Source organism: Pongo pygmaeus, chromosome 19, assembly GCF_028885625.2.
Source record: "Pongo pygmaeus isolate AG05252 chromosome 19, NHGRI_mPonPyg2-v2.0_pri, whole genome shotgun sequence".
Lineage (NCBI taxonomy): Eukaryota > Metazoa > Chordata > Mammalia > Primates > Hominidae > Pongo > Pongo pygmaeus.
In genome coordinates, this window is record NC_072392.2 from 48,239,752 (window position 1) to 48,265,997 (window position 26,246).

At 51.9% G+C, this 26,246-nt stretch overlaps 1 protein-coding gene across 5 annotated transcripts in view; it reads left to right on the plus strand.

Moving 5' to 3' along the window:
* The window catches only part of RHBDL3 (rhomboid like 3), a 58,921-nt gene that overhangs the window by 7,046 nt on the left and 25,629 nt on the right, over positions 1–26,246 (plus strand). For 3 of the 5 annotated variants that reach the window (XM_054459968.2, XM_063656161.1, XM_063656164.1), the window contains 4 exons: positions 11,771–11,929; positions 15,967–16,191; positions 21,178–21,326; positions 24,960–25,072. In XM_054459968.2, coding sequence (XP_054315943.1) covers positions 11,771–11,929; positions 15,967–16,191; positions 21,178–21,326; positions 24,960–25,072 — 646 coding nt within the window. Of the gene's footprint in view, positions 1–11,770; positions 11,930–15,966; positions 16,192–21,177; positions 21,327–24,959; positions 25,081–26,246 lie in introns of all 5 variants that reach the window. The other 2 variants (XM_063656162.1, XM_063656163.1) reach the window with 2 other exon arrangements.

Consider the following 26,246-nt stretch of genomic DNA (forward strand, 5'->3'; position numbering starts at 1 on the left):
GGCTACCACACTCACGGCAGCCCCTCTGCCACCGTATAGCTGCTGCCACCTCAAGGAATATAGGTTATTAGAAGGTTGATGGAGGCGTCTTGTCCAGTCTGCTCATTTTGTTTTTGTTTGTTTGTTTTGAGACATAGTTTCGCTCTTGTTGCCCAGGTTAGAGTGCAGTAGCGTGATCTCAGCTTACCGCAACCTCCACCTCCTGGGTTCAAGCGATTCTCCTACCTCAACCTCCCGAGTAGCTGGGATTACAGATGCCTGTCACCAGGCCTGGCTGTTGTTTGGTACTTTTAATAGAGATGGGGTTTCACCATGTTGGCCAGGCTGGTCTCGAACTCCTGACCTCAGGTGATTCACCCACCTTGACCTCCCAAAGTGCTGGGATTACAGGCGTGAGCCACCGCGCCCGGCCCAGTCTGCTGATTTTGCAAATGAGGAAACAGAAGTCAGTGGCCTACTGAGGTCACTTGGTGCAATAGAGCCAGAGCTGAGACAGATCCCAACCCTGCTTTCTATCTGAGCTGTGTTCCTGCCACCAGGCCATTCACTTAGTTGGTGCCTTGAGTAACCAAGGCAGGTGGAGAGGACACATATCTAGGTCAAGTCTCAGTTCTGCTCCTACTAGGTGTGTGGCAATGGGCAAGCCAAGTGACCTCTTCACGCCTCAGTTTTCTCATCCGTAAAGTGCCAGCGTAGTACCTTCCCCCCCACGTTGTTGTGAAGACGGGATGCCGTGTGTATAGTATGTAGTGAGCTTGGCACAGTATGTAGTGAGCACCTCATAAATACTGTTGTGTGTTACAGGAATTTAAAGAAGTAAAAAAAAAAAAAAAAAAAGACATATAATAGAGTAGGTTTTTTGGTTTTTTGGTTTGTTTTGTTTTGTTTTTGAGACAGAGTCTCACCCTGTTGTCCAGGCTGGAATGCAGTGGTACGATCTCAGCTCACTGCAACCTCTGTCTTCCAGGTTCAAGTCATTCTCCTGCCTCAGGCTCCCAAGTAGCTGGGATTACAGGCGTGTGCAATCACATCTGGCTAATTTTTGTATTTTTAGTAGAGATGGGGTTTCACCATGTTAGCCAGGCTGGTCTTGAACTCCTGGCCTCAAGCGATCTGCCTGCCTCAGCCTCCCAAAGTGCTGGGATTGCAGGTGTGAGCCACCATGCCTGGCCAGACCTCGATCTTGAATCAAAGTGTTCAGAGCCCCAGTTGGGGTTCCTTCCACCGTATCAGGCTGCCTGCTTTAGGGGAGAAGCTGAAAAATCACATTTCCCCTGAACTTTCCAGAGAAAGGAGAGAAGGTTTTGGACAAAGGCTGCGTGGGGAGTGTTGTGCATGGCAGAGGGTGAAGGGTGAGACGAGGCGTCTGGCCATCCGGTAGACAGGGCTAGCACTCCTCTGTCTGGTGTTCTGATCTGGCAGTTCCTGCTGGAGCTTTATTTAGTGGTCTATCGTGACATTGGGGCCATTGTCTTGCACTAGAGAAATGAGTCCATGTGTGTCTTAAGCTGTGAACAACTAGAGGTAGCCCCCATCACTATTCCCCAGGCTTTTGTGAAGCAAGGTACAGGTTGAAATCAGTATATTTGAGTCAGCAAATATTCTTTGAGGGAGCAAACATTGAATGTCTAACTGCGTGCATATAAATTTGTTGTCTCATTTTGATCTCTCAGCAGCCCTGTGAGGTGTGTGGTGCTGCACCTCAAAAGAGGAAACTAGCTAGGTGCAGTAGCTCACACCTGTAATCCCACCACTTTGGGAGGTTGAGATAGGAGGATGGTTTGCTTGAGGCCAGGAGTTCAAGACCAGCCTGGTCAACATAGCAAAGCACCTTCTCTATTTAAAATAAAAAAGGAAAGTGAGGTTTGAGGGGGCAGCGTTTGCCCAAAGACAGCAGTGAGGACCTTCTGTGGCAGTCGCATGTGTATGTATGCGTGCACGTGTGTTTGTGTGTGCGTGAGTGTGCATGTGTGTGCATGTGTGTGTATGCATGCACGTGTGTTTGTGTGTGCGTGAGTGTGCGTGTGTGCGTGAGTGTGCATGTGTATGCGTGCACATGTGTGTGTGTGAGTGTGCATATGTGTGTGCGTGCACGCATGCATGTGTGTGTGTCCCCACAAGCCTTCTAGGTGGCTCCTGAAATGGGCCAGGAGTTGCAGGAGCAGCTGAGCACCCTTTATCCTTCCAGCCCTTTATCCTGCCTGCCATGCACCCCCTCTGCATCTTGCTCCCCTCCTTCTCCATGGATCTGTTGGCTCTTTCTCCTCTGGGGGACCAGAGAGACCCTTTGGTGGCTGCCAGGAGAAGCAGCAGCGGCCAGTGGTTTAGGCTGAAGGGGAGGGATGGGGCGATGTCACATCCCTCCCTGCTGACATTCATTCCCCACTCCCTGCCTGCAGCTCCCTTGAGACTCCTGGGCTTCATGGCCATGACTCGGCTTCAGTCCCCAGGCGGCGCGTCAGGCTGGGCCGGATGAGTCAGCATGGATGTTACATCTGCTCCTCCTGGGTACCCAAGGGCCTCTGAGTCACAGCCCCCGGCAGCCCCCTCAGTGGCCTGCCAAAGGCAGGGGCCGTTCTGGAATGGGAAGGGAGCCGTCTGTGTGCCTGGGAGGCCTTGTGAGGAGGTCGGAAGGAGGAGAAAGGGCTGCAGTAGTCCCCCAGAGGCAGGAAGGAATAGGCCCAGTGGAGGAGGCAGTCCCCCAACCCATGCTGCCCACCCCACCCATCCCCAGCTGCATGCGTTCCAGGGAAGGTGTGAGGTCATTTCTTCCCCTCACTGCCCAGGTGTTGCTGGGTGGTTTTCTGGAAGCGTGCCGATTGTCAAGGGCTCAGCCTGAGTTCAGGCCAGGATGCCTGTCTCTCCCTAATCAGCCTGCCTGCCCCCATCCTAGGATTCAGCTGTTTGACTTTGGGCAAGGGGGATGCTCAGGAGGCCACTTAGGGCTTTTGGGAGAAGCACCATGAGAGGGCTGAGCTGCCTCCCCCACCCCTCTATGGTGGCAGCTGAGGGAGCAGAAATAATACGACTGGGAATCCCGGAATCGTAGAGGCTTCTCCAGCTGTCAGGGGCCGGGCCTGGCCAGATCCCAGGGGAGTAGGGGTCACAAGGGCCCCTCATGCCTCCATCTGGTCTCTCTCCTTCCCACAGAGGCTTGAGGTCTCTGAAAACCCACTCCCAGCCCCAGCTTGAAGCAGGCCAGACTGCCCGGGTCCACCCCCTCCAGAGTGCCTCAGGCAGGGGGCATGTCTCTGAGTACCTCAATTTTTGTATCTGTTAAGTGGCACGAACCAGACTTACTCTAGGGTTGGCATGAGAACAAAAAAACAAAAAATTGTGAAAGTCAGTATTTTAAAGAGTCAAGGGAAAAGGTCAGGGGAAGGGTGTGAGGTGATTTTCTCTATGGGACAAACCAGACTTACTCTAGGGTTGGCATGAGAACAAAAAAACAAAAAAAATTGTGAAAGTCAGTATTTTAAAGAGTCAGGGGAAAAGGTCAGGGGAAGGGTGTGAGGTGGTTTTCTCTATGGGACAAACCAGACTTACTCTAGGGTTGGCATGAGAACAAAAAACCAAAAAAAATTGTGAAAGTCAGTATTTTAAAGAGTCAGGGGAAAAGGTCAGGGGAAGGGTGTGAGGTGGTTTTCTCTATGGGTGAATTAGCATCCTCATTTGCAAGAAAGCAGAAATGGAAGAGAAAGCTCCTACTCCCCTAACCTCCCCGCTGACCTTGGCAGCTGCAGCCTGGACCTAATTTACGGGGCTGTAAATATCCATGAATGGGCCAGAGTTCCCTGGTGGGCTCTGGCCGTTGGGTGGGGAGAGCTCTGCTGAACCACAAACCCCTGGGCAGCCTCGTTAATTCTGCTCTGCTCAGAAGATGAGTAATGAGGCATGGGGCCAGCAGTTGAGCCATGGTAACCTTCACCAGACAGCTGCCTGCACTGTATTCCAGCCCTAGCACCGGACTCCAGCCCTAGCACAGGACTCCAGCCCTAGCACCGTACTCCAGCCCTAGCACCGTACTCCAGCCCTAGCACCGTACTCCAGCCCTGGCACCATACTCCAGCCCTGGCACCATACTCCACCCCTGGCACCTTACTCCAGCCCTGGCACAGTACTGCAGCCCTAGCACCGTACTCCAGCCCTAGCACTGGACTCCAGCCCTAGCACACGTGCCTGTGCTCATTTCTCAGGGCTCATTCTGCCTTGGTGTGTGTACACAGGAGAAGACAATGGGGATCCAGGTGGGAACCCACTCTAGATCCCAGGTCTCCACCTTCCTGACCCAAGAGGTCTTCACCCCAGTGGCAGCTGGTTCCTTGGCCCTGGGTACTGCCTTTGAGGTCCTTGAAAGTACTCATATCCCTCACTGAGGTCCGGGGCCTGTCTAGATCATGGACAGGGAGAGGGTCCTCCTGGGAGAGAGAATTCAAGCCTTGGAGGCAGAGACCAGACATGTATTTGTCCTGAAAATGCAGCTGGTGAAAATCACACATACATAATAGACACAAGAAGACAGAGGTATGCGCTTCTTTCTCTCATGCTTCCCTGCTGCTGGGCAAATTCTGAAGCCTTGGCCTGGCTCATGGGCCTGCAGCTGGGAGGGGAGAAGCAGTGCTGCTGTCCTGGGTGCTGAGCAGGCAAATCCCAGCTCCAGCGGGGTTTGCTCCCTGAGAGCTCAGCTCAGCGGCCCCATTAGGCCAGTCACGGACTCCTCAGCTTCTTCTGGGGCCTGGTGTCCCCAGTCAACCCTCAGGCTGGGCCTGGAGCCCACAGACTTCTAGCATTGCTGGAAGACTCCAGCAAAGTGTCAGCTGCTCGGAGAGCCTATGCTACTCATGGGGCGGAAGTGAAAGGCTCTGGTTTTGAACCAGCGGCAAAGGGGCTAGGTTCACCAAAGGGAAACGTGACTGCTGTGGACTCATGCCTTGTTCCCAAAGAGTGTTCCATCAAGTGTTACTGTGAAAAAATACTACGACCAAAGGTCAAATAAGTTTGAAGAATGCTGGGCTGAACAAAATCAGACAGGTTTCTCCAGCCTAAGACCTTGCAGAGTCCTTGATATGGTGCGTTATGACCCTCCAAGAGGTTTTTCCACTTGTAGGACCACAGAACCCTTATTTCAGGTACCATCAGGTACCTGGTATTCCACAGAACACACATTGGGAAACCCTTAAAAATCAGCTGGGTGTGGTGGCTCACACCTGTAATCCCAGCACTTTGGGAGGCTGAGGCAGGCAGATCACCTGAGGTCAGGAGTTTGAGACTAGCCTGGCCAACGTGGTGAAACCCCGTCTCTACTAAAAATACCAAAAATTAGCCGGGCGTGGTGGTGGGTGCTGTAGTCCCAGCTACTTGGGAGGCTGAGGCAGGAAAATTGCTTGAACCTGGGAGGTGGAGATTGCAGTGAGCCAAGATCGCACCACTGCACTCCAGCCTGGCGATAGAGTGAGACTCCATCTCAAAAAAATAAAAATAAACTCAGGGGCTATGTTTCATTCAACCGAACAAGACAGAGAAAAACAAGGGAGGGCAAGATGGGACCAGCCAGCACAGTGGAGGAATCCTGAACTATTTCTGTCTTGACCGCGAACTCACTCTCTGACCTGGACTAGTTTATTTTGTTCCTTTTGCCCTATGCACCTGTTTCCCCATAAAACGAGTGTGATGCCTGGGCCACAGTTGATCCTTAGTGAATATGTGTTAGGTGGACACGTAAGAGGATTGGATGAGGGTCTCTCAAACTCTCTTTAGCCACAGCACTTTAGTGATGGGAGAGAGTGCAGGCTCTCACCCCTCTGCCTGGATATGAATCCATCTGCACCTATTACCAGCCGTTCACACTTGGGCAACCCAGCTCTTGGTGCCTCGGTTTCCTCTCCTGTAAAATGGAGCTCACAATAGTGTGTACCTCTTAGGGTTGCTGTGAGATTTAAATAGGGGGGACCACTCTCAAAGTGACCAAGTTAGGACACTTTGAGAGTGAAGGAGCCACTGTAAATCACACTCAAGGCTGGGCATGGTGGCTCACGCCTATAATCCCAGCACTTTACGAGACCAAAGTGGGAGGATTGCTTGAGGCCAGGAGTTCAAGACCAGCCTGGGCAACATAGCAAGACCCTGTCTCTACAAAAAAATTTAAAAATTAGCCAGGTATGGTAGCACATGCCTGTGGTCCCAGCTACTCAGGAAGCAAACACAGGAAGATTGCTTGATCCCAAGAATTCAAGGTTATGGTGAGCTACAATCACATCACTACACCCCAGCCTGGGCAACAGAGCAAGATCCTGTTGTTTCTTAAACAAGAACATAATAATTATTATGCTTGGACAACAGGTATATGCCAGGACTAACACAGAAAAACCAGGATGTGTGGTGGCCTAAGGTTTCAGTCAAGGGGTGCCTGATACATAGCAAACTTTCCACACATATCAGCCGTTATCGTGTTGCTGTTCACCGGGATAGTATGCAGAAGGCCAGCACATAAACTAGCTCCGAATGGAGCTGCCCTGCCTGAGGAGGGCTGGGGGCTGCTCTTCAGTCCCCTCCCCAGCACCTCTGGGCCTTGGAGGCCCCATAGCCCCTAGAACTCTGCAGCGTAGTTTGAAAACCACTGAGTTTCCCTCCTGCTCTCCTGCACCGTGATTTCTGATTCCCTACCTGCTGTCCCTCTCCCCAGTGTTGCCAGGCCCCTCCGACAGCACAGACCCAAATGACCCCAGCCCTTCCTCACTCCATGTGGAATTGTGTGCTGTGATCCCGAATGTCCCGTAGCCCCTTGACTGTGCAAAGATTCCAAATAGAAGATTGGCTGCCCTTGTGGGCTGCATAGGTTGTGGATTTCTCATTTTCTACCCCGCATTTCCATATGGCATGCTTATGTGCACGGGGTGGGTGGCCCTTATAGCTCCCTGAGAAGAGTTTCTGCTTGATTGATGGAGAAACTGAGGCAGGGTGGTTGAATGAACTACCCAAGATGGCACAATAGCTGCGAGTGGAGCCTCTTTCTGGAACTCTCTTCCTCCCCTTGCCCCAGACTGGGGAAGGAGCCCCAGATGGCAGCAATACAAAGAGAGAATCTGGTGGGTCAGTTCCCCCACCTAGATGGGCTGAGCGCCCCAGAAATGGGTGCAGCATAGAGGACAGGAGAAGGCAGACCGTGTGGGAGGCCTCAGGCTGGGGCGAGCTGTGACCTAGAGGATTAGGGTCGGATGCTGGGTGCTGGTGCGATTAAAGGCCGAGGCAGGTGGGCAGGCCAGCTCCTCTGTGTGAATGTGTCCTCCGCTCAGGCTGAATGTGGACTTGGCCGCCCCTCCCTCCAAGGCGCTGAGCCCTATTCAGGAGGCAGCTTCCAGGACGCTCCCAGGCTCCTGGCTCCCTGCTGGGCCCCTACGGCCCATTCACAGCCCACATTCTAACGGCTGCCCCGACCAGCCCCAGAGCAGTCCCAGTCAGGCTGCCTCAATCCCACCCAGCCCAGACCCCATCAGGAGCACCTCACTACCAAAGTGGGTGAATCCGGGGCACAGTGCCTGGGGGAGGGGAGCTTCAGGACCAGCGGCACGGTATTAACAAGGAAATTGCATTGATGGGGCTTGTTTTCCCGAAAGCTCCAAACCACAGTTTGGATCTGCCTAATGATCCCAATCCCCCTTAAGCAGGCTGTGAAGGAGGAGGAAGGGTAGGATATGTGCCCAGAGAGGGTCAGCCACACCTCCATCACAGTAGGATGCTCCCAGCTTCACAGCAAGGGAAGCTGGTCTGGCCTCTGAGCCCAGGCCCTGGTGAGCTGCTGCCCCGTGAGAGGAAGGTAGCCCACTTTGTAGATGAGGTAGTTGTGGCTCGGGAGTTTACTGTAAATTACACAAACCCTGGTTAGTGGTAGAGACAAGCATGAGGTTTGCCTTGTTCCTTGCTACCCGTGAGTGAGGGGTGCAGCCTCTGTTAGAAGCTCCCAGCTTCCTTCTGGAGCAATAGGATGCACCTCTCTCCTGCTTTCTGTGCACTCACGCTCTCTCTGGCTCTCTCTGTCTCTTTCTCCCTTTGCCTCCCTTTCTCTGTCCCCCACGCCCCATACCCAATGTCAGCACCTGCCCTTGCTCTCATCTTCCTGGGGGTGGGGGTGGGGGTGGGGGTTGAAAGGTGTCCTGTGCATTCATGGAGCCCAGGCAGCCGGCCCATTGCTGCCTCTCCCTCCCCTGCCCCAGCCATCCTCTGGGCATCCCCGAGGCCTCATTATTAGGGTAGCAGTGACCCCCCATTGTCTGGCCTGTCTGGCCCTGCCATGAAAGGTAGAGTTTTGGCAGAGAACCGAGGCTCGGCCTGATTCCAGCTTGTTCTCTGCTGTCTGGAGCCTGTTACTATGCTGGGGGCAGAGCAGGCAGGCCCTGGTGGGGGGTGGGGGCTTGAGGAGCCACAGGGCAGCCATGTCACTAGGACAACAGCAGGGAGCACTGGAGGGGGAGATTGAGGGGGAGAGCAGGTGGCTCTTTGTCTGGAGCCTGATCCCAGCACCTCCACCCCACGGCCCTCCCCAGCCTGGGAGGCAGCCCCTAGGAGGGGATTGGTGCTTGCTCCCAGGGCACGCAAAGCCATTGGGCTCCCTCCCCCAGGCCGAGGCAGGAGAGACTGTACAAGCTGTGCTGCAGACCAATGGCCCTCCTGCAGCCCCCACTGGGGGACTTCCCAGGACTCCACCTGCTCCTTCTCAGCCCGCACCCCACCCCCTATCTACCCACCCAGCACAGGAGGGCCAGGCTAGTGAGACCCTGTGATGGAGTAGGGGTTGGCACAGGTGGTTTGTAGAGATGGGAGGGGTCCCAGGCACCAAGGAAACAGACCCTCCCTGGCTGTGGTTGCCACATTCCCTCTCCAGGGTCCATTTCCTTAGCTGAGCAATGAAGGAGGTCGGAGCTGTTGCTGTCCGGGGCTGTTTCCTGATTTAAAAATCTCTGCCTATGGTAGGGCTGTGAGACTCATGGAGCCCCTTCCTCTCCTGGGCCCGCACTCACCTCTTTGGTCCTTAAATTTTGTTCCTGGGCATCAGAGCAGTCCCTGGAGCTGGAGGTCAGTGGCACCTGGCCATGGCTTAGAGGAGTGCTCGGCTGCCTGGAGGTGGAATCCTGGCTCTGCCACTTGCCGGGCAAATCACTTCACCCCTCCGTGCTAACTTTTCTGTGCCTCTATTTCCTCATCTGTAATGTGGGGACATGGATAGGATCTGCTACATAAGGTTGTGTAGGAGTCAAAGACATTATATGCATAAGGTGCTTAAACAGTATTTGGCTCCATGAAAACACTCAGCAAATATTAGGTGTTTTTATTCTTCAAGATCTTTACTGAGCAACGAGTAGGTGAGTTTCCTGAAATACTTGATGTTGTGAACCAAACAGATGTCATCCGTGAAACCTAGCATTTTGACTTGAAGGTGGGAGATACACAGATTTTAAAATACGCCTCGGGGCCAGGTATGGTAGCTCATGCCTGTAATCCCAGTACTTTGGGAAGCTGAGGCAGGAGGATCGCTTAAGCCCAGGAGTTCGAGACCAGCCTGGGCAACGTAGTGAGAGCCCATCACTACAAAAAATTTAAAAATTAGCTGGTTGTGGTGGCACACAACTGTGGTCCCAGCTACTTGAGAGGCTGAGGTGGGAGGATTGCTTGAGCCCAGGAGGTCGAGGCTTCAGTGAGCTATGATGGCACCACTTCACCCCAGTCTGGGTGACAGAGTGAGATCCTGTCTAAAACAAAGAACAATAGACCTCATTGGAAATGTCCTTTCTTGTTGAATTCTGTGGAGATTTTTTTTTTTTCTTTTTTGAGACGGAGTCTCGCTCTGTCGCCCAGGCTGGAGTGCAGTGGCACAATCTCGGCTCACTGCAAGCTCCACCTCCCAGGTTCAGGCCATTCTCCTGCCTCAGCCTTCCAAGTAGCTGGGACTACAGGTGCCTGCAACCATGCCCGGCTAGTTTTTTGTATTTTTATTAGAGACTGGGTTTCACCATGTTAGCCAGGACGATCTCGATCTCCTGACCTCGTGATCCACCTGCCTCGGCCTCCCAAAGTGCTGGGATTACAGGCGTGAGCCACCGCGCCCGGCCTTCTGTGGAGAATTGAAATAGCCCATGACTGGGACTCCTGACTGTTGCTCTTTGATTTTCTCAGAAATGTTACACACAGAATCCACTTCCCTAAAATAGCCTTCATTGACCATCTAGAAAAGGCGAAAATGTGGGTTTGGTATTCCGGACTCCCTCATCATGCACACACATACATCCTCAATGTCTGTTTGCCTTTTAAAAAACTCACAGCTGCATCTCCAGGATGCAGTGGAGTCTTATGTAGGGAAGCGCCTTGTGAACAGGAAAGCTCCTGGTGTCCAGGAGATGCTTGGTGTTAAAAGTGTTGCGGTGGGCATTGGGTGGGCTCCTTGAGGAAAGGGATAGAAATGATAAGGTCTTCTCTGGGAGAGGTGATTAAGATCTTGCCTCTTCTTCTTTTTTTTTTTTTTTTTTGAGATGGAGTCTCGCTCTGTTGCCCAGGCTGGAGTGCAGTGGCGTGATCTCGGCTCACTGCAAGCTCCGCCTCCTGGTTTCATGCCATATTCTCCTGCCTCAGCCTCCCGAGTAGCTGGGACTACAGGCGCCCACCACCATGCCCGGCTACTTTTTTGTATTTTTAGTAGAGATGGGGTTTCACCGTGTTAGCCAGGATGGTCTCGATCTCCTGACCTCGTGATCCGCCCCCCTTGGCCTCCCAAAGTGCTGGGATTACAGGCTTGAGCCACCACGCCTGGCCCGATCCTGCCTTTTCTAACTGAACTGATGAGGCTTTTCATGGAAAATCAGTGCCTGTCTGTTCATCTGAACACCCACTATTTATTCATCCAACAAATCTTGATTGAGTGCTGATAATGCCAGGCTCTGTGCTAAGTACCGGGGGTAAGTTGTGAACCGACCTGCGAGGCGCCACGGTCCAAGGAGGAGGCAAAAGCAGACAGACACCAGTGTGGGCTGGAGGCCCAGAGGTCTGGACAGAACAGAGGGTGCCGTGAGAACAGGCCATGCCTGAGGGGAGCCTTCCAAGAGAGAAGGGCACATCTGAGTAGTCAGGAAGGGTGAGTCGGAGTCTTCCAGGGAGACGAAGGAAGAAAGGGAATCCCAGGCGGAGGGACCCACGTGGTGCAAAGCTGCAAACGATGAAAGAGCACGGTGTAAAACACCAATCCCTCCCCACCTGGGTGTGTGGGAGGGGCCATGGGAGGGCGGCCAGGGGCGGAAGGACTTGCAAGGCAGTGCTGCTTGCTCCCCAGGGCCCTCTGGCAGCCCCCCCCTGGAGTCCCTCTGGCCCAGTCCCCTTTCCCTTTGCCAGTCGCAGCTGAAACGTCCTTCTCCTGCTGTCCTCTCCCCCGTCCCAGGCCCCAGAAGTTTCTCATCTTCCTGCACTCGTTGCCTTTTCATTCGCACTTCCCTCTCCATGGTGAGAGGAGGCGGTTTAACCTCTCTGAGCCTCAGTTTCCTTATCCACACGAGATGGTTGGATTGGGTGATCCTGAAGGTCTGCAGGTCCTCTAGGACTTTAAGTGATTGTCATTCCTACTTAGCTGTTTCCCAGGGGGGTCCTTGGAAACCTCCCAGACACTGACTGAGCCTCTGTTTGCCAGGGGCTGGGGACTAAAGCCAGTGACTAGTGGTGATCAGGGCAGCCACATCAGTGTGAAGAGGAGGTGGTGCCCTGCTGACCCTGCTGCTGTCTGCTTTTCCCTCAGTTTGACCCTGGGAACACAGGCTACATCAGCACAGGCAAGTTCCGGAGTCTTCTGGAGAGCCACAGCTCCAAGCTGGACCCACATAAAAGGGAGGTACTCCTGGCTCTTGCCGACAGCCATGCGGATGGGCAGATCTGCTACCAGGATTTTGTCAGCCTAGTGAGTGCTCTGGGGCCCTCGGTACTGGGAGGGACCTGTTTGAGGGTTGTGGCTTCCACACATTTAAAGGATTTAGGCAATTCAAAGGATCTGTTGGCCTGCAGCATTGAAAAAGTCCAGGCTTCTGCAGGTGAAAGGGTGCCACCAAGGACTCATCTTCTCTTTGTCTCTAGGCTCTGCCCTCCGCAGTGTCAGCCCGTCCTCAAGGCAGCACCTGGCAATTTCAGACTCTCCTATTGTGGCAGCAAAGTGGCTGCAGCTGTTCCAGCCCTCATACCCTCAGGCTGCACCTTGCAGAAGGGAGGGAGGGAGGGAGGGAGAGAGGGAGAGAGGGAGAGAGGGAGGGAGGGAGGGATGGAGGGAGGGAGAGAGAGAAGAGGAGGGGAGGGGAGAGAGAGGAGAGAGAGAGAGATCCTTCTTTGTGTAGCTCTTGCGCAAGGCCTGGTATTTTCTCCCTCCCATTGGCCTAGATTGGGTCAGTAGGATGGGTAGATTGAGTTAAATCAATCATTGCCCCACCCCTGTAGCTGAGAGTGGGGTCAGTTCCACCAAAATGAAGGGCTGTGAGTAGGTAGGGTATTGGTGGTAGGAGAAGGGGCTGGGGAGTGGGGGCCGAGAGGGTCAGTGCAGCACGTGGTAGAGCCAGAGCTCAGCAGATCTGTTCAGCAGATGCCCTGGGCTGCCAAAGAGGCTGGAGAAGAGAGGCCCATGGATCCTGCCCAGCGGCCTGTATCTCGGAGCAGAGACTTCCCCTCACTGAGGGTTAGTGCTGCGCGATTTCAGGGGCTGCTGTGGACTGGGGTTCAGTGGGGTTAAGCAGGCAGTATTTCACCCACCATGGGATGCAGGTGACATCAGTGGAAAAGCGGGGTGAACAAGCAGGTTGAAAATAAGACCCAAAGTTTTTGCTGGGTTTCCCTATTGGTGAGGTGGAGCTGGTCACCTCTCTTCATGTCACCCATGGAGGGAGCGAGAGTGAAATGACTTGTGTGAAGCGCCCCAGACTCCTAAATTCAAAGGCACCAGTGATGGGGGAGCCGCCACCACTGGAGCCTGTCATTGTGCCACATGAGCGCTCTGATGTGGATGCCCAGGCAGGGGAGATGTTTCAACAGCCTCTTGGCTGAGGTCCAGCCTTGATCCAAGGGTTGGCGTGATTGCAGGGAGCTGTTGTGGGGTTTTTAGGAGTGGAGGAATTGACTGCTGTTCAGAGTGGACCCAGGGAGCAGACCTCGTGGAGGGAAGGGACAGAGCTGAGCTGAGCAAGGGAGGGGGACAGTGAGGATTCATAGGATAGGCAGTGAGGGTGAGTCCTGTGACTTGGAACCCAGCAGTGTCACCAGAGAACGGGCCAAAGGTTTGAGCCTGCCCAGGCTCATCCACAGCCACAGCCCCAGCACCTGTGTGTTTGCTGCAAGATGCCCTGCTAGGTCTTAGGGCACGTGGGGCCCAGGAGTGGCTTCTCTCCAGCCAGGGGTCAATGGAGCCTCTGTGTGAGCTCAGGACAGCAAGTTACTTGTTACTGCTGGGATTTCTGGGATTTCTCTGTTCAAATTCTGCACTGGATCTATATGAGCAGGGCTGCCCTGGAGAGCAGACAAAGAAGGGACTCACCAGAGGGGAAGCTCTGAGTAGGGCAGAGAGCTGAGGACCTGAAGTCTAGCAAACCCAGGTCCTGGTCTGGCTCTGCCTCTGCCACACACTGGGAAAGAGCCTCTGAGCCTGCCTTTTCCCATTTGTAAAATGGATCCAAAGGATCCTCTCTTTAGGGTTGTTGCAAGGATCAAAAAAAGTATTTGAATGTTTTTGATGTCTCTTAATGTTCTTCTACCAGGTAAACTCCTCTGCATCCTTTGTGAGCCTTTGCCTGCTCAATCCAGGCAGAGTGAGTCAGCCTTTTTCAGAGCTCCCACAGTGCCTTGCCCAGGCCTCTCTCGTAGTACAGACCGCCACACTGCATTACAGCTGAGCAACCCGGGTAGTTGTGTATGAGTGTGCAGGTTGTATACTGTACAATGGTGCCTAGCTGAGAGATGATGGAGACTGAAATCTGGCCTGGACTTTGCCCACCAAGGCCTGGCATGGGTGCACCCATCCAGAAGAAGAGGCTCCTTTATCTGATTGGCAGAACAGCTCCATATGGGCTAGCATGGACTGTGGAGTCAGGCAGATCTGTATTTGAATCCTGACTCTGCGGTTTACTGAGTACCTGGGGAAACTACTCACCCTCTCCAAGCTTCAGTCCCCATATTTGTAATGTTGGAATAATACAGGGTGCCAAATAACTATGATGGCACCCTCTTTTGCTGTTTTTACACTTCTGTCTCCCCTTGTAAACTCCATGAGGCCTGGGACCATGGTCACGGACTGTGCCCAGCACAGCACTAGGCATGTGAGGGACGCAGGTGGATGGTGAGTGTGTATTCCTGCTGAGCCAGCTCCCACCACGGGTCTTCAGGGCCTCTGGGCCGTGTGTGTGTGTGTGTGTGTGTGTGTGTGTGCTGTGCACACCCCTGTGCAGGTGCATCCTCAGGGACTGGGAGAGAGACAGGTGAGAGTGGCCACAAAATAATCTGACATCGTGATCCTGTCTTGGGCTCACAATGTGCACGAGGTGCCTAACCCTGGCCTACATTTACAGAGCTCCTGGGCCATTGAGAAGAACTAGATCCAGGCTTTGTAGGCATGGAGAGAATGGGGATAGAGAATGGTTGGAAAAGGTTCATCTGGGACGGCCTGCTGGAGGGACGAGTTTTAAGCTAGATTTTGACTATGAGAGACAGCAGAGCTCAGGAATGTGAGGTGGGGGGACCCTATAGATGGAAGTTCACACCACCTGGCCTGGTCTGAACCTAGATCCTCCCCAGCCATCTGCCCTCTGACAGGGCCTACAACCCCTGTGCCGTGGTCTGGCCTGGTTCACCTCACCAGCCCACTGGGCTCCTGCCTTCGGGTTTAGCCTGATGTCTACTGCTGGGCCTAGAGTCCCAGGAATACATTGATAATCCCCACACCAGCAAACATAGGGACAGCTGAGGTGTGGGGTTGGGAGAGCCATATCTCTAGGACTTCTCCCTGTAAGAAGGGTCTAAAGTTGGCCGTGGAAGGCAGGTGGGAGGTAATGGAGGCCTCGGGAGGCCAGGAGTCAGCAAGGCCACTGGTCTCCGAGTCAGGCTGACCACTGGGTGAGGCTGCCAGAGCTCTACCCAGTTTGTGTCAGGGAAGCGTCAGGCCGCTGAGGATAGAGCTGGTCCCCAGGTGGAGCTCTGCAGCCAGTCCTTGGGCTTGCTGGGCATTCCAGGTCCTGTGAAGGCCCTCGGGAGTGGTGACCTTCCCCAGGTACAGCTTGGGTTTTGGCTCTGGGAGCCTCTCTGCAAACCCATCTAACCAAGGGCTGCCTGCCTCTTCCCAAGCTAGTGTGTCTGAGGGTGCTACCTCCTGCTCATCCTTTGATTCTCACTCAGACTTCACCTCCTCCAGGAAGCCTTCCTTGACCTCTGACCTCCCTGGGACTGGATTGGGCTCCCTCTTGTGTGCTTCCACAGCAACCATCACTCTGAACTGTGATTGCTGGTTACTAATCTGTCTTGAGCACCACCGTATCCCTCCCTGTGCCTGGTAATGAGCCTGACACTTAGTAGTTGCTCAGTAAATTGTGATGGACGGATGATGAGTGAGTAGATGAAGGAAGGTATAGTGAACACAAATACGGGCTCTGGAGCCTTACTGAGTGTGAACTTGATGGATTCCTAAAGCTCTCTGTGTCTCAGTTTCCTAATCCAATAGAATGGGGATGTTAATAGTCCTTATCTAACGGGAAGACTGGTGATCGTCAAATGAGCCAAAAGACGTGAAGGGCTGAGAATAACCCCTGACACCTAACAAGACCTTGGTGAATGTTGCTTCTTATTAACTATTATAGGAGAAAGGGAAATGCGGGGTCAGGCCTGGTGCAAGGAACATGCTGGCTGGGAAGTGGGTGGGGAGCTCCGCTGGGCCCCAGCTTTGACCCTCTCCCCACTCCATTTCCTGCACAGATGAGCAACAAGCGTTCCAACAGCTTCCGCCAAGCCATCCTGCAGGGCAACCGCAGGCTAAGCAGCAAGGCCCTGCTGGAGGAGAAGGGGCTGAGCCTCTCGCAGCGACTCATCCGCCATGTGGCCTATGAGACCCTGCCCCGGGAAATTGACCGCAAGTGGTACTATGACAGCTACACCTGCTGCCCCCCACCCTGGTTCATGATCACAGTCACGCTGCTGGAGGCAAGGACAAGGGTGGGGAGGGGGTTGCTCTGCCTTAGGGAGTGGCGGGTATGGGGAGAGGAGCCAAGAGGATGACACAGATCATGGGGGAAGAGGGACATTTCTTCTCCATTGAAGGGCAATGGTTGAGGATCAAATAATAGTTGTATTGCAAATCAGACTCTGTTGCAGTGCATACCAGTGTTGTAACCCTGGACTGCAAAGAGATATTCCAAAGATTATTACTTCAAACAATACTTACTGCAGCCAAATCCCCATAGGACCACTGCCCCCCACCCACCCCAAAACAACAGCAACAAAAACGATGTCATAAGTTCATTGACTTGGGAGATCTAGCCAGGCTAACTCATTAAAGCCAGTTTATTTAGTTCCTCCCTAGGTGGGTAATGTGGACCAGTCATTTGCTCCATTTTCCCGCCTGAAAATCAGAAATAACCAGACCTGCCCTCCCTCTCCCAGGACACCTTAATTTAAAGTGAGAGAATGGCTACTGGTGCTTTCTGAACACAAAAGCATCACACAAACACATCTGGGAGGGAGTGTGAACAGGTAAATATCGGCTTAACATTTTTAAAGAACATTCTCCCCTTAGGGAATCCTCTGTGCCTATTGTTATGCTAAATTCTACTGCTTATGCAACAGAATCCAAAGGTACCCCTTGCTGTGTTGGTGCCCATGTGTGATAAAACTCAATTCTTTTGGCGCCTCCACTCAAAAACCTGTGCAGCCCACCCCAGCTGCAGCTCCTGAATGGATGCTTGGATCTCCGCAGTTTCTCTTCCAAAGCCACGGGCCTAATTACCGCCTCTGCATATGTTCTTGTAAAGTTCCTGCCTAATCAAACGGCAGGATCGTTAAGCTTCGCGGCATCCTTCTTTTTTTCTAAGTCAGAATATCTGGTCTGCAGGCCAGCATTTCCCTGTTTGTTGTTATGGCTTCATCCAAGTACATGTTGAAGTTGCGATTTTTCTGAGATATTCTTGGACTCGTTCTTCAAGCGCTTACTGTGTTGGTCTGTTTATTAACTTCTATTTGAAGCCCAATAATAACGAGATGCCTTGGAAGCAGGATTTGCTGCCAGGCCACCCTCATGGTATTAGGTGGACAGAACGGCTCCTCAGAGAGCCCAGGAGAATACAGCTACCAGGGGCCTAAGCCATTCCCAGGCTGAGCCCAGAAGATTTTAACCCAACACTAATTAGAGCTTCCTTCTCTAAGTGTGTGCCGGGTGGGGGGCTGGCTCTTTGTGTATAGTTTATCACTTTTAAACCTCATGGCCACTCTGGAAGTCTAGGTATCGGTACCCATTTCCAGATAAAGAAACTGAGGGCCAGAGAATTCAGTTTGCCCTGGTTGATCAAGAGGAGCGATTTTGTGTCCAGGTTGGTTCAGATGAACCTCAGCTATGTAAACCCGAACCACCAATCTAGAAGAAACTGGGACATGCTCAAATAGCTGAAATAACGATCTCAAAGCCCTTGGGCTATAATGCCCCAGGCTTTTGTCTTCTATACAGTTCTGATAACCTGGCTTTCGGATTTCATAATGAATAGAAAATAGGAGGGATATAGTGTGAAGCAACAAAGGAGTCCACTACCAGCAAGCAATAAGAAACAGTAGCCGACAGCCTGGCAGTGAAGGAAGTGACAAAAGAAAAGTTTAAAGGCAGACCTGAATCTTAAAGAAATACAAGAATTGGCTGAGTGCGGTGGCTCACACCTGTAATGCCAGCACTTTGGGAGGTCAGGGTGGGAGGATCTCTTGAGCCCAGGAGTTCAAGACGAGTCTGGACAAAAAAGTGAGACTCTGTCTCTACAAAAAATCAAAAAATTCGCCAGGCATGGTGGTGCATGCCTGTGGTCCTAGCTACATGGGAGGCTGAGGCAAGAGGATCGCTTCAGCCCAGGAGGTCAAGGCTGTAGTGAGCTGTGTCCATGCCACATCACTCCAGCCGGAGTGACACAGTGAGACCCTGTCTCAAAAAAAAAAAAAAAAAAAAGGAAAAGAAATACAAGAATTTGGGGGCTTGGCCGGACGTGGTGACTCACACCTGTAATCCCAGCACTTTCAAAGGCCAAGGTGGGCGGATCACTTGAGGTTAGGAATTTAAGACCAGCCTGGCCAACATGGTGAAACCCTGTCTCTACTAAAAATACAAAAATTAGTCGTGCGTCGTGGCGGGTGCCTGTAATCCCAGCTACTCAGGAGGCTGAGACATGAGACTTGCTTGAACTCAGGAGGCAGAGGTTGCAGTGAGCCGAGACTGTGCCACTGCACTCCAGCCTGGGTGACAGAAGAAGACTCTTATTTCAAAACAAAAACAAACAAAAAATGTCATCTTCCTGGGGTTGCTGGAGAAAAAAATCACTCTTATAGCCCAGATATCAATACCTGAGATATTCCTTTTTTTTTTTTTTTTTTTTTTTAGACAGAGTCTCCCTCTGTCACCCAGGCTGGAATGCCGTGGCGCAATCTTGGTTCACTGCAACCTCCGCCTCCTGGATTCAAGCAATTCTCCTGCCTCAGCCTCCTGAGTAGCTGGGGTTACAGGTGCCTGCCACCACGCCCGGCTAATTTTCATATTTTTAGTAGAGACGGGTTTTCACCACATTGGTCAGTCTGATCTCAAACTCCTGACCTCGTGATCTGCCCGCCTCGGCCTCCCAAAGTGCTGGGATTACAGGCGTGAGCCACTGCACCCAGCCCATACCTGAGATATTCTTAAACAGTTATGCATATGCCCTGATTAAGAACACAGGGACGTAAATGATACATTTTAGAAGGAGTCCCAGAAAAAAAAGAGTTAAGATAAATACCCTTTTAGAGATTAAACAAGTATGCTTCAGTCACGTGTGCAAAATCAACTTCTGTGGAATGTTGGTAAGAATGTGGAGAAATTGGAGCCCTTGTGCACTGTTGGTGGGAAAGTAAAATGGTGCAGCTGCTATGGAAAACAGTCTGGCGATGCCTCAAAAAATTAAACATAGAATTACCATATGATCCAGCAATTCCACTTCTGAATATATCCCAAAAGAATTGAAAGGGACTGGAAGAGATACTGATACACCCATATTCATAATAGCATTATTCACAATAGTCAAAAGGTAGAAGCAACCCAAGAGTCCATCAGTAGATGAATGGAGAAACAAAATGTGATCTGTGTTTATAGTGGAGGGCGGGCGCGGTGGCTCACGCTGGTAATACCAGCACTTTGGGAGGCCAAAGAAGGTGGATCAGAGGTCAGGAGTTCGAGACCAGCCTGGTTAACATGGTGAAATGCTGTCTCTACTAAAAATACAAAAATTAGCTGGGCATGGTGGCACATGTCTAATCCCAGCTACTTGGGAGGCTGAGGCAGGAGAATTGCTTGAACCCGGGAAGCAGAGGTTGCAGTGAGCTGAGATCATGCCACTGCACTCCAGCCTGGGCAACAGAGTGAGACTCCATCTCAAAAAAAAAAAAAAAAAAAAAAAAAGGAAGGGAAGGCTGGGTGCAGTGGCTCACGCCTATAATCTCAGCACTTGAGGAGGCAGGAAGATCGCTTGAGCCCAGGAGTTCAAGACCAGCCGGGAGGTAGAAGTTGCAAGCTGAGATTGCCCCACTGCACTCTAGCCAGGGCAACAGAGTGAGATCCTGTCTCAAAAAAAAAGGGGGATGATTCTGACACATGCTACAACATGGATGAACCTTGAAAATATTATACCAAGTGAAATAAGCCAGACACAAAAAGACAAATACTGTATGATTCCACTTATATGAGGTAGCTAGAGTAGTCAAATTCATGGAGACAGAAAGTAGAATGGTGGTTGCCAGGGGCTGGAGGGAGGAGGGGGTGGGGCATCATTGTTCAGTGGGTACAGAGGGAGGAGGGGGTGGGGTGTCATTGTTCAGTGGGTACAGAGTTTCAGTTTTGCAAGTGAAGAGTTCTGTGGATGGAGAGTAGTGATGGTAGCACAGCAACATAAATGTCATTTAATGCCACTGAACTGATTAAGGCCGGGCACAGTGGCTCATGCCTGTAATCCCAGCACTTTGGGAGGCCGAGGTGGGCAGGTCACATGAGGTTAGGAGTTCTAAACTGGCCTGGCCAACATGGTGAAACCCCATCTCTACTAAAAATTCAAAAATCAGCCGGGCGTGGTGGTGCACTCCTGTAATCCCAGATACTTGGGAGGCTGAGGTAGGATAATCGCTTGAACCCGGGATGCGGAGGTTGCAGTGAGCCAAGATTGTATCATTGCACTCCAGCCTGGGCGACAGAGCAAGACCCTGTCTCAAAAAAACGCAAAAAACTGATTAAGATGGTAAATTTTATGTTTATTTCACTATAGTTTTTTAAGAAATCAAGCTATGTGGAATTCGTCATCTCCCAAGTGGGTGCGTGAGTTATTACTGGAATTAAAGTTCAAAATCCTCCAAATCCTTTCTGTTTAGCACGGAGGAAGTGTGGACAAAGAGACCCCGGGACCATGTTGCGGGCATTTGACACAAAATAAGCAAACAGAAGTGGGTGAGGGGTGGTTGAAAGCTCAGCTGAGACCAGGCGCGGTGGCTCACGCCTGTAATCCTAGCACTTTGGGAGGCCAAGGCGGGCAGATCACCTGAGGTCAGGAGTTCAAGACCAGCTTGACCAACATGGAGAAACCCGGTCTCTACTAAAAAATACAAAATTAGCCAGGCGTGGTGGCACATGCCTGTAATCCCAGCTACTCAGGAGGCTGAGGCAGGAGAATCGCTTGAACCCGGGAGGTGGAGGTTGCCGTGAACCGAGATTGTGCCATTGCACTCCAGCCTGGACAAGAGCAAAACGCCATCTCAAAAAAAAAAAAAAAAAAAACTCAGTTGGGCACTGGCTGTGGGGTATCCCTCTTTCTCTGAGAAGGAAAGGTGATAACTTCCTGTAGGGACTCCCAGTGCTAGTCAGCACAACAGGAAGTTTCCCGGGCAATTGTGCACCTAGTAACAGACTCTCTCTGTTCTGTCCAGGTTGCCTTTTTCCTCTACAATGGGGTGTCGCTAGGTCAGTTTGTACTGCAGGTAACTCATCCACGTTACTTGAAGAACTCCCTGGTTTACCACCCACAGCTGCGAGCACAGGCTTGGCGCTACCTGACATACATCTTCATGCATGCAGGGTGAGTACCTGTCTTCTTTTGCTCTGTCAAAAGACCCTACAGAAAAATAAGTGGTCAAGATAGCCTGGATTGAAATATAGTTTTTAGTTTATTTTTATCTATTTGGACATAGGATTTGAGATGGCTGCTTGAAACTCATTTAATACCAAAATATACAAGTAAATTATTGAGAGTGAATGGGAAAGGGAAAAATATATAAGAAGGAAAATGCTAAAAGCCAGCAGTGAGAACAGCACACACATACACAGCATTTGATTCTATGTACTTGCTAGACGTGGCTTGAAAATTTATTCTAGTGCTTCCTAGTGGCTTCCTAGAGCTTTTGCTTTGGCCACTAGAGCAAAAAGGGATGTCAAGCCACCAGATTTATTGTCCATAACTGTGTGTGTGTGCCCTCACTGTGTGTGAGTTCCTCCCAGTGTGGTCTCCATATATATAGAGGATCTTCTTGAGGAACTCTGGCGATAATTATAGTTTCTGTTATAGAGCCCTGTAGCCTGTTTTGGGGCTGCAGCACAATCAGTTCTCACTGGTGCCTCCCACTTCATGATAAGGACCTACCAGCTGGCCAGGTGACCACCCAGGTCCATATCCCTTGAAGAGCAGTCTGGAGGCTTTTATATGGTAGAAGCACTTTGATGGGAGAGGAGAGACCCCAGACACCAGGCCTCTGTGGTGTCTTCTCTTCTGTAGCCTCTCCAGAGAAGTGAAGGAGCTCACAGTTAGCCTGGGGAAAACCGTGGGGGTTCCTGGCCCTGGAGTGGGAACTGGGAAGGGGGTCGCTCTGGCCCCAATGATGCCATAATTCCCATTGCTCAGCAGAAAGACCCACAATGGCCAAGAGGGAGTTGTCCCATGAGCCTCCCTTCCCCTTAGCCTCTAAAGCAGGTGCAAGAGCTAATCCCGAATTGGCTGCACCTGCGGGGGAGGGTGCTTTCGGGTGAAGAGACCTGAATGAACGCCTCTGCTCGGGCCAAAGAGGACCATTGGTACACGCTGCTTACCTTGTCTGGCTTGCCCCAGGCTTCAATCTTACAGGGCTAAGGAGCAGCAGGACGGCTGTCATGCTTCACTCACATCCACTCATGAGCCAGGGGTGACAACAGACACAGGGGCTTCCCTGCCCAGGCATCCCAAGCCAGTGGCTGCATGTGGGTTGGGACCGTCTGCCTTCTTTCCAGGACTGCCCCCTGACCTCTCTTGGTGCCTCAGGGTGAGGAAGGAGAATAGCCAAAGCCTCTTTGCTCCATCCTCTGCCTCCTGGAGCCAAAAGCAGTGAGCTGGGGGCATCTGAGCCCTGTCCCGGGAGCTTCCCAGGGGATGTCAGCTCAATTTAAATGAGACGGTGGCTGTTAAAGTGCTGTATAAAGTTGGAAGCACCCGATTGATTTAGTAATAGTCATGTTACAATCTTTTCTGGTAACATGCACACAGCTAGATGCCCCACAATTTTAGCAGCAAGATCTAGTCACAGGTAGTATAGGGAGGAAGGCGTTCACAGGGTCAGAAAACCTGGGATCCAGCCGGGCAAGGTGGCTCACGCCTGTAATCCCAACACTTTGGGAGGCCAAGGCAGGCGGATCACAAGGTCAGGAGATAAAGACCATCCTGGCTAACACGGTGAAACCCCGTCTCTACTAAAAAATACAAAAAAATTAGCTGGGCCTGGTGGCGGGCGCCTGTAGTCGCACCGACTCGGGAGGCTGAGGCAGGAGAATGGCGTGAACCCGGGAGGCGGAGCTTGCAGTGAGCCGAGATCACACCACTGCACTCCAGCCTGGATGACAGAGAGAGACTCCATCTAAAAAAACAAGAACAAAAACAAAAACAAAAAAACAAAAAAAAAGAAAACCTGGGATCCCATATCCTAGTCCTGAGGGTTTTGGAGCAGAATAGGTTTCTTTTTTTTTTTTTGAGATGGAGTCTTGCTCTGTCACCCAGGCTGGAGTGCAGTGGCACGATCTTGGCTCACTGTGGCCTCCACCTCCCGGGTTCAAGGGATTCTCCTGCCTCAGCGCCCCAAGTAGCTGGGACTACAGGTGCATGCCACCACTCCCAGCTAATTTTTGTATTTTTAGTAGAGACAGGGTTTCGCCATATTGGCCAGGTTGGTCTTGAACTCCTGACGTCGTGATCCGCCCACCTCAGCCTCCCAAAGTGCTGGGATTACAGGCTTGAGCCACCGCACCTGGCCTAGGTCTCGTCTTATACCAGTAAAGAGAAACCTCCCTTATGAGACTTTAAGGGAAAACTTTGAATTATTAAGTTATAAGATGTATCTTTAATGACTGCACTTGTTTTGAGAACATATTTTTGTTTAAACATCCGTAGCTCTTTTTTATTTTATTTTATTTATTTATTTTTTTTTATTTTTTTTTTATTTTTGAGAAGGAATCTCGCTCTTTTGCCCAGGCTGGAGTGCAATGATGCGATCTTGGCTCACTGCAACCTCCACCTCCCAGGTTCAAGCTATTCTCCTGCCTCAGCTTCCCGAGTAGCTGGGATTACAGGCACCTGCCAGCCTCAGCTTCCCTAGTAGCTGGGAGTACAGGCGCCTGCCACCATGCCTGACTAATTTTTGTACTTTTAGTAAAGACGGGGTTTCACCACGGTGGCCAGGCTGGTCTCGAACTCCTGACCTCAGGTGATCTGCCTGTCTGGGCCTCCCACATTGCTAGGATTACAGACATGAGCCACCACGCCCAGCTAACATCCGTAGCTCTTACAAATAGAGCCAGAACATGGCCAGGCGCAGTGGCTCATGCCTGTAATCCCAACACTTTGGGAGGCCGAGGCGAGTGGATCACTTGAGGTCAGGAGTTTGAGACTGGCCTGCCCAACATGGTGAAACCCCGTCTCTACTAAAAATAGAAAAATTAGCCTGGCATGGTGGCCTGTTATCCCAACTACTTGGGAGGCTGAGACAGGAGAATCGCTTGAACCCAGGAGGCGGAGGTTGCAGTGAGCTGAGATCATGCCACTGCATTCCAGCCTAGTTGACAGAGCAAGACTCTATCTCAAAAGACAAAACAAAACAAAAACAAACAAAAAACAAAGAGAGCCGGAATGACCACATGGCCCAGTGAATGGAGCAGGTCAGGCAGATTGGAGACCTGAACTGTCGTCTCAGCGTGGCCACTAACTGTGGCTGGTCACTATCTCTGAGCCTTGGTTTTTCACATGTTAACTGATGGAGTTGCTGGATTTTTTATTTTATTTTATTTTTTTTTAAGAGATGGGATCTCACTATGTTGCCTAGGCTGATCTTGAACTCCTGGGTTCGAGTGGTCCTCCCACCCTGGCCTCTCAAAGTGTTGGGCTTACAGGCATAAGCCACTGCGCCCAGCCTAGTTGCTGGATCTTGACTGTGGTTAGTCTGTCTCACTGTGCCAAGTGAAATGCTGCCAGTCACCGCCCAGGCCTTGCACATGTGTTCCTGTCCCATCTGGAAGGAACACGCTTTCCAAGATGGTCTGTCTGAATTGTCATTCCTTCCCCTAGACCATGAGCTCCTCACAGGCAGAGGTGGTCTTGTTCACTGCTGGATCCCTGGCATCTTGGGGGATGCAGGTGTTTGTTGAATGAATGAATGAATGAATAGATGAATGAGTGAGTGTGGTCTCTCTGTCACAGGATAGAACACCTGGGACTCAATGTGGTGCTGCAGCTGCTGGTGGGGGTGCCCCTGGAGATGGTGCATGGAGCCACCCGAATTGGGCTTGTCTACGTGGCCGGTGTTGTGGCAGGTAGGCAGGTAGGCCCCATGTCCACAAAGGCACACTGCCCCAGGGTGGGGTGGGAGACCCTGTGGGGCGGGGCAAGCCCCAGGCTTCCAGGACACACAGAAGATCCTCATCTCCAAGGCTCCTGACTTACCAGGCTGTCCTCCAGGCACACCCACCTCCCTATGAGGCTGGAGAGGGGACTGCTGCCCAGAGAGGGAGGTGTGTGGCAGGACGGGGGAGGAGAGCACTGGATTTGGGACAGGCTGGCCAACCGACTCTCGGTCTCACACCACCAGGTGGTAGCTCTCTGAGCTTGGGGAAATTTCCTAACCTCTTTTGGCCATGTTAAGCTTTAAGAGGGAACTAATGAGATCTGCCTGTAGGGTTGCTAGGAGGGCGGAGTGAGTGAGGCAACAGATGGAACAACAGTGCTCCGAAAACTGCAAGGGCACAGTGAGATCCCCACAGGGGAATCAAAGGGGTGAGTGGAGCCAGTTACCACCCTGGCCACGTAGCACCTGTCCCCAAAAAGAGAGCTGGCTGCTACCCAGACCAACCGCAGTCCCCTTGCCTGACCCACTGCTGACAGGGAGTCTGGCCTAAGAGGCAGTGAGCCCTGGCTCCATCTGAAGGCATCTGGGCCTCCAGCTGACTGGGCACACGTGTGGCCAGTGATCATCCTTCATGGATAGTGGCCAGAGTGACTTCCAGTGAGCCTTCCACCTTCTGCCCCCTCCCCAGTGGGAGGTGAGGTGGGTGAAGTGAGCTGGGGAGAGCGTGGATTTCTGCAGGAAGAGTCTGCCAGCCAGGCCTCTGAACATGAGGATCTCCCTCGTGATGTCTCCAACTTTATTGCCAGCTGTTTTTTTTTTTTTTTTTTTTTAAAAAAGGTTTGCCGCCTCAGCTCTTCAGCTTGACAGCTGTGCCCAAGGGAGCTTTGTGTGTATGTTTAAGTAAGATCTTAATCCTTTCTGAGTGGTATTAAAGTTGTCATCAGGAGAGCCGGGCAGCGTCAGCCTTGTAAACAACAGGCAGGCAGGGACCCTGGGAGTAACTGAAGTGGTTTCAGAAATCAAAGAGGAAGGGTCCCACCCCACCCACATGAGGCTAGTCTGCTAGCGCATGAACCCTTGGCCTGGGAGATTCACCCTGCACCATCTCCTTCGCTCCTGTATGCGCTGAGGTTAAAATCATT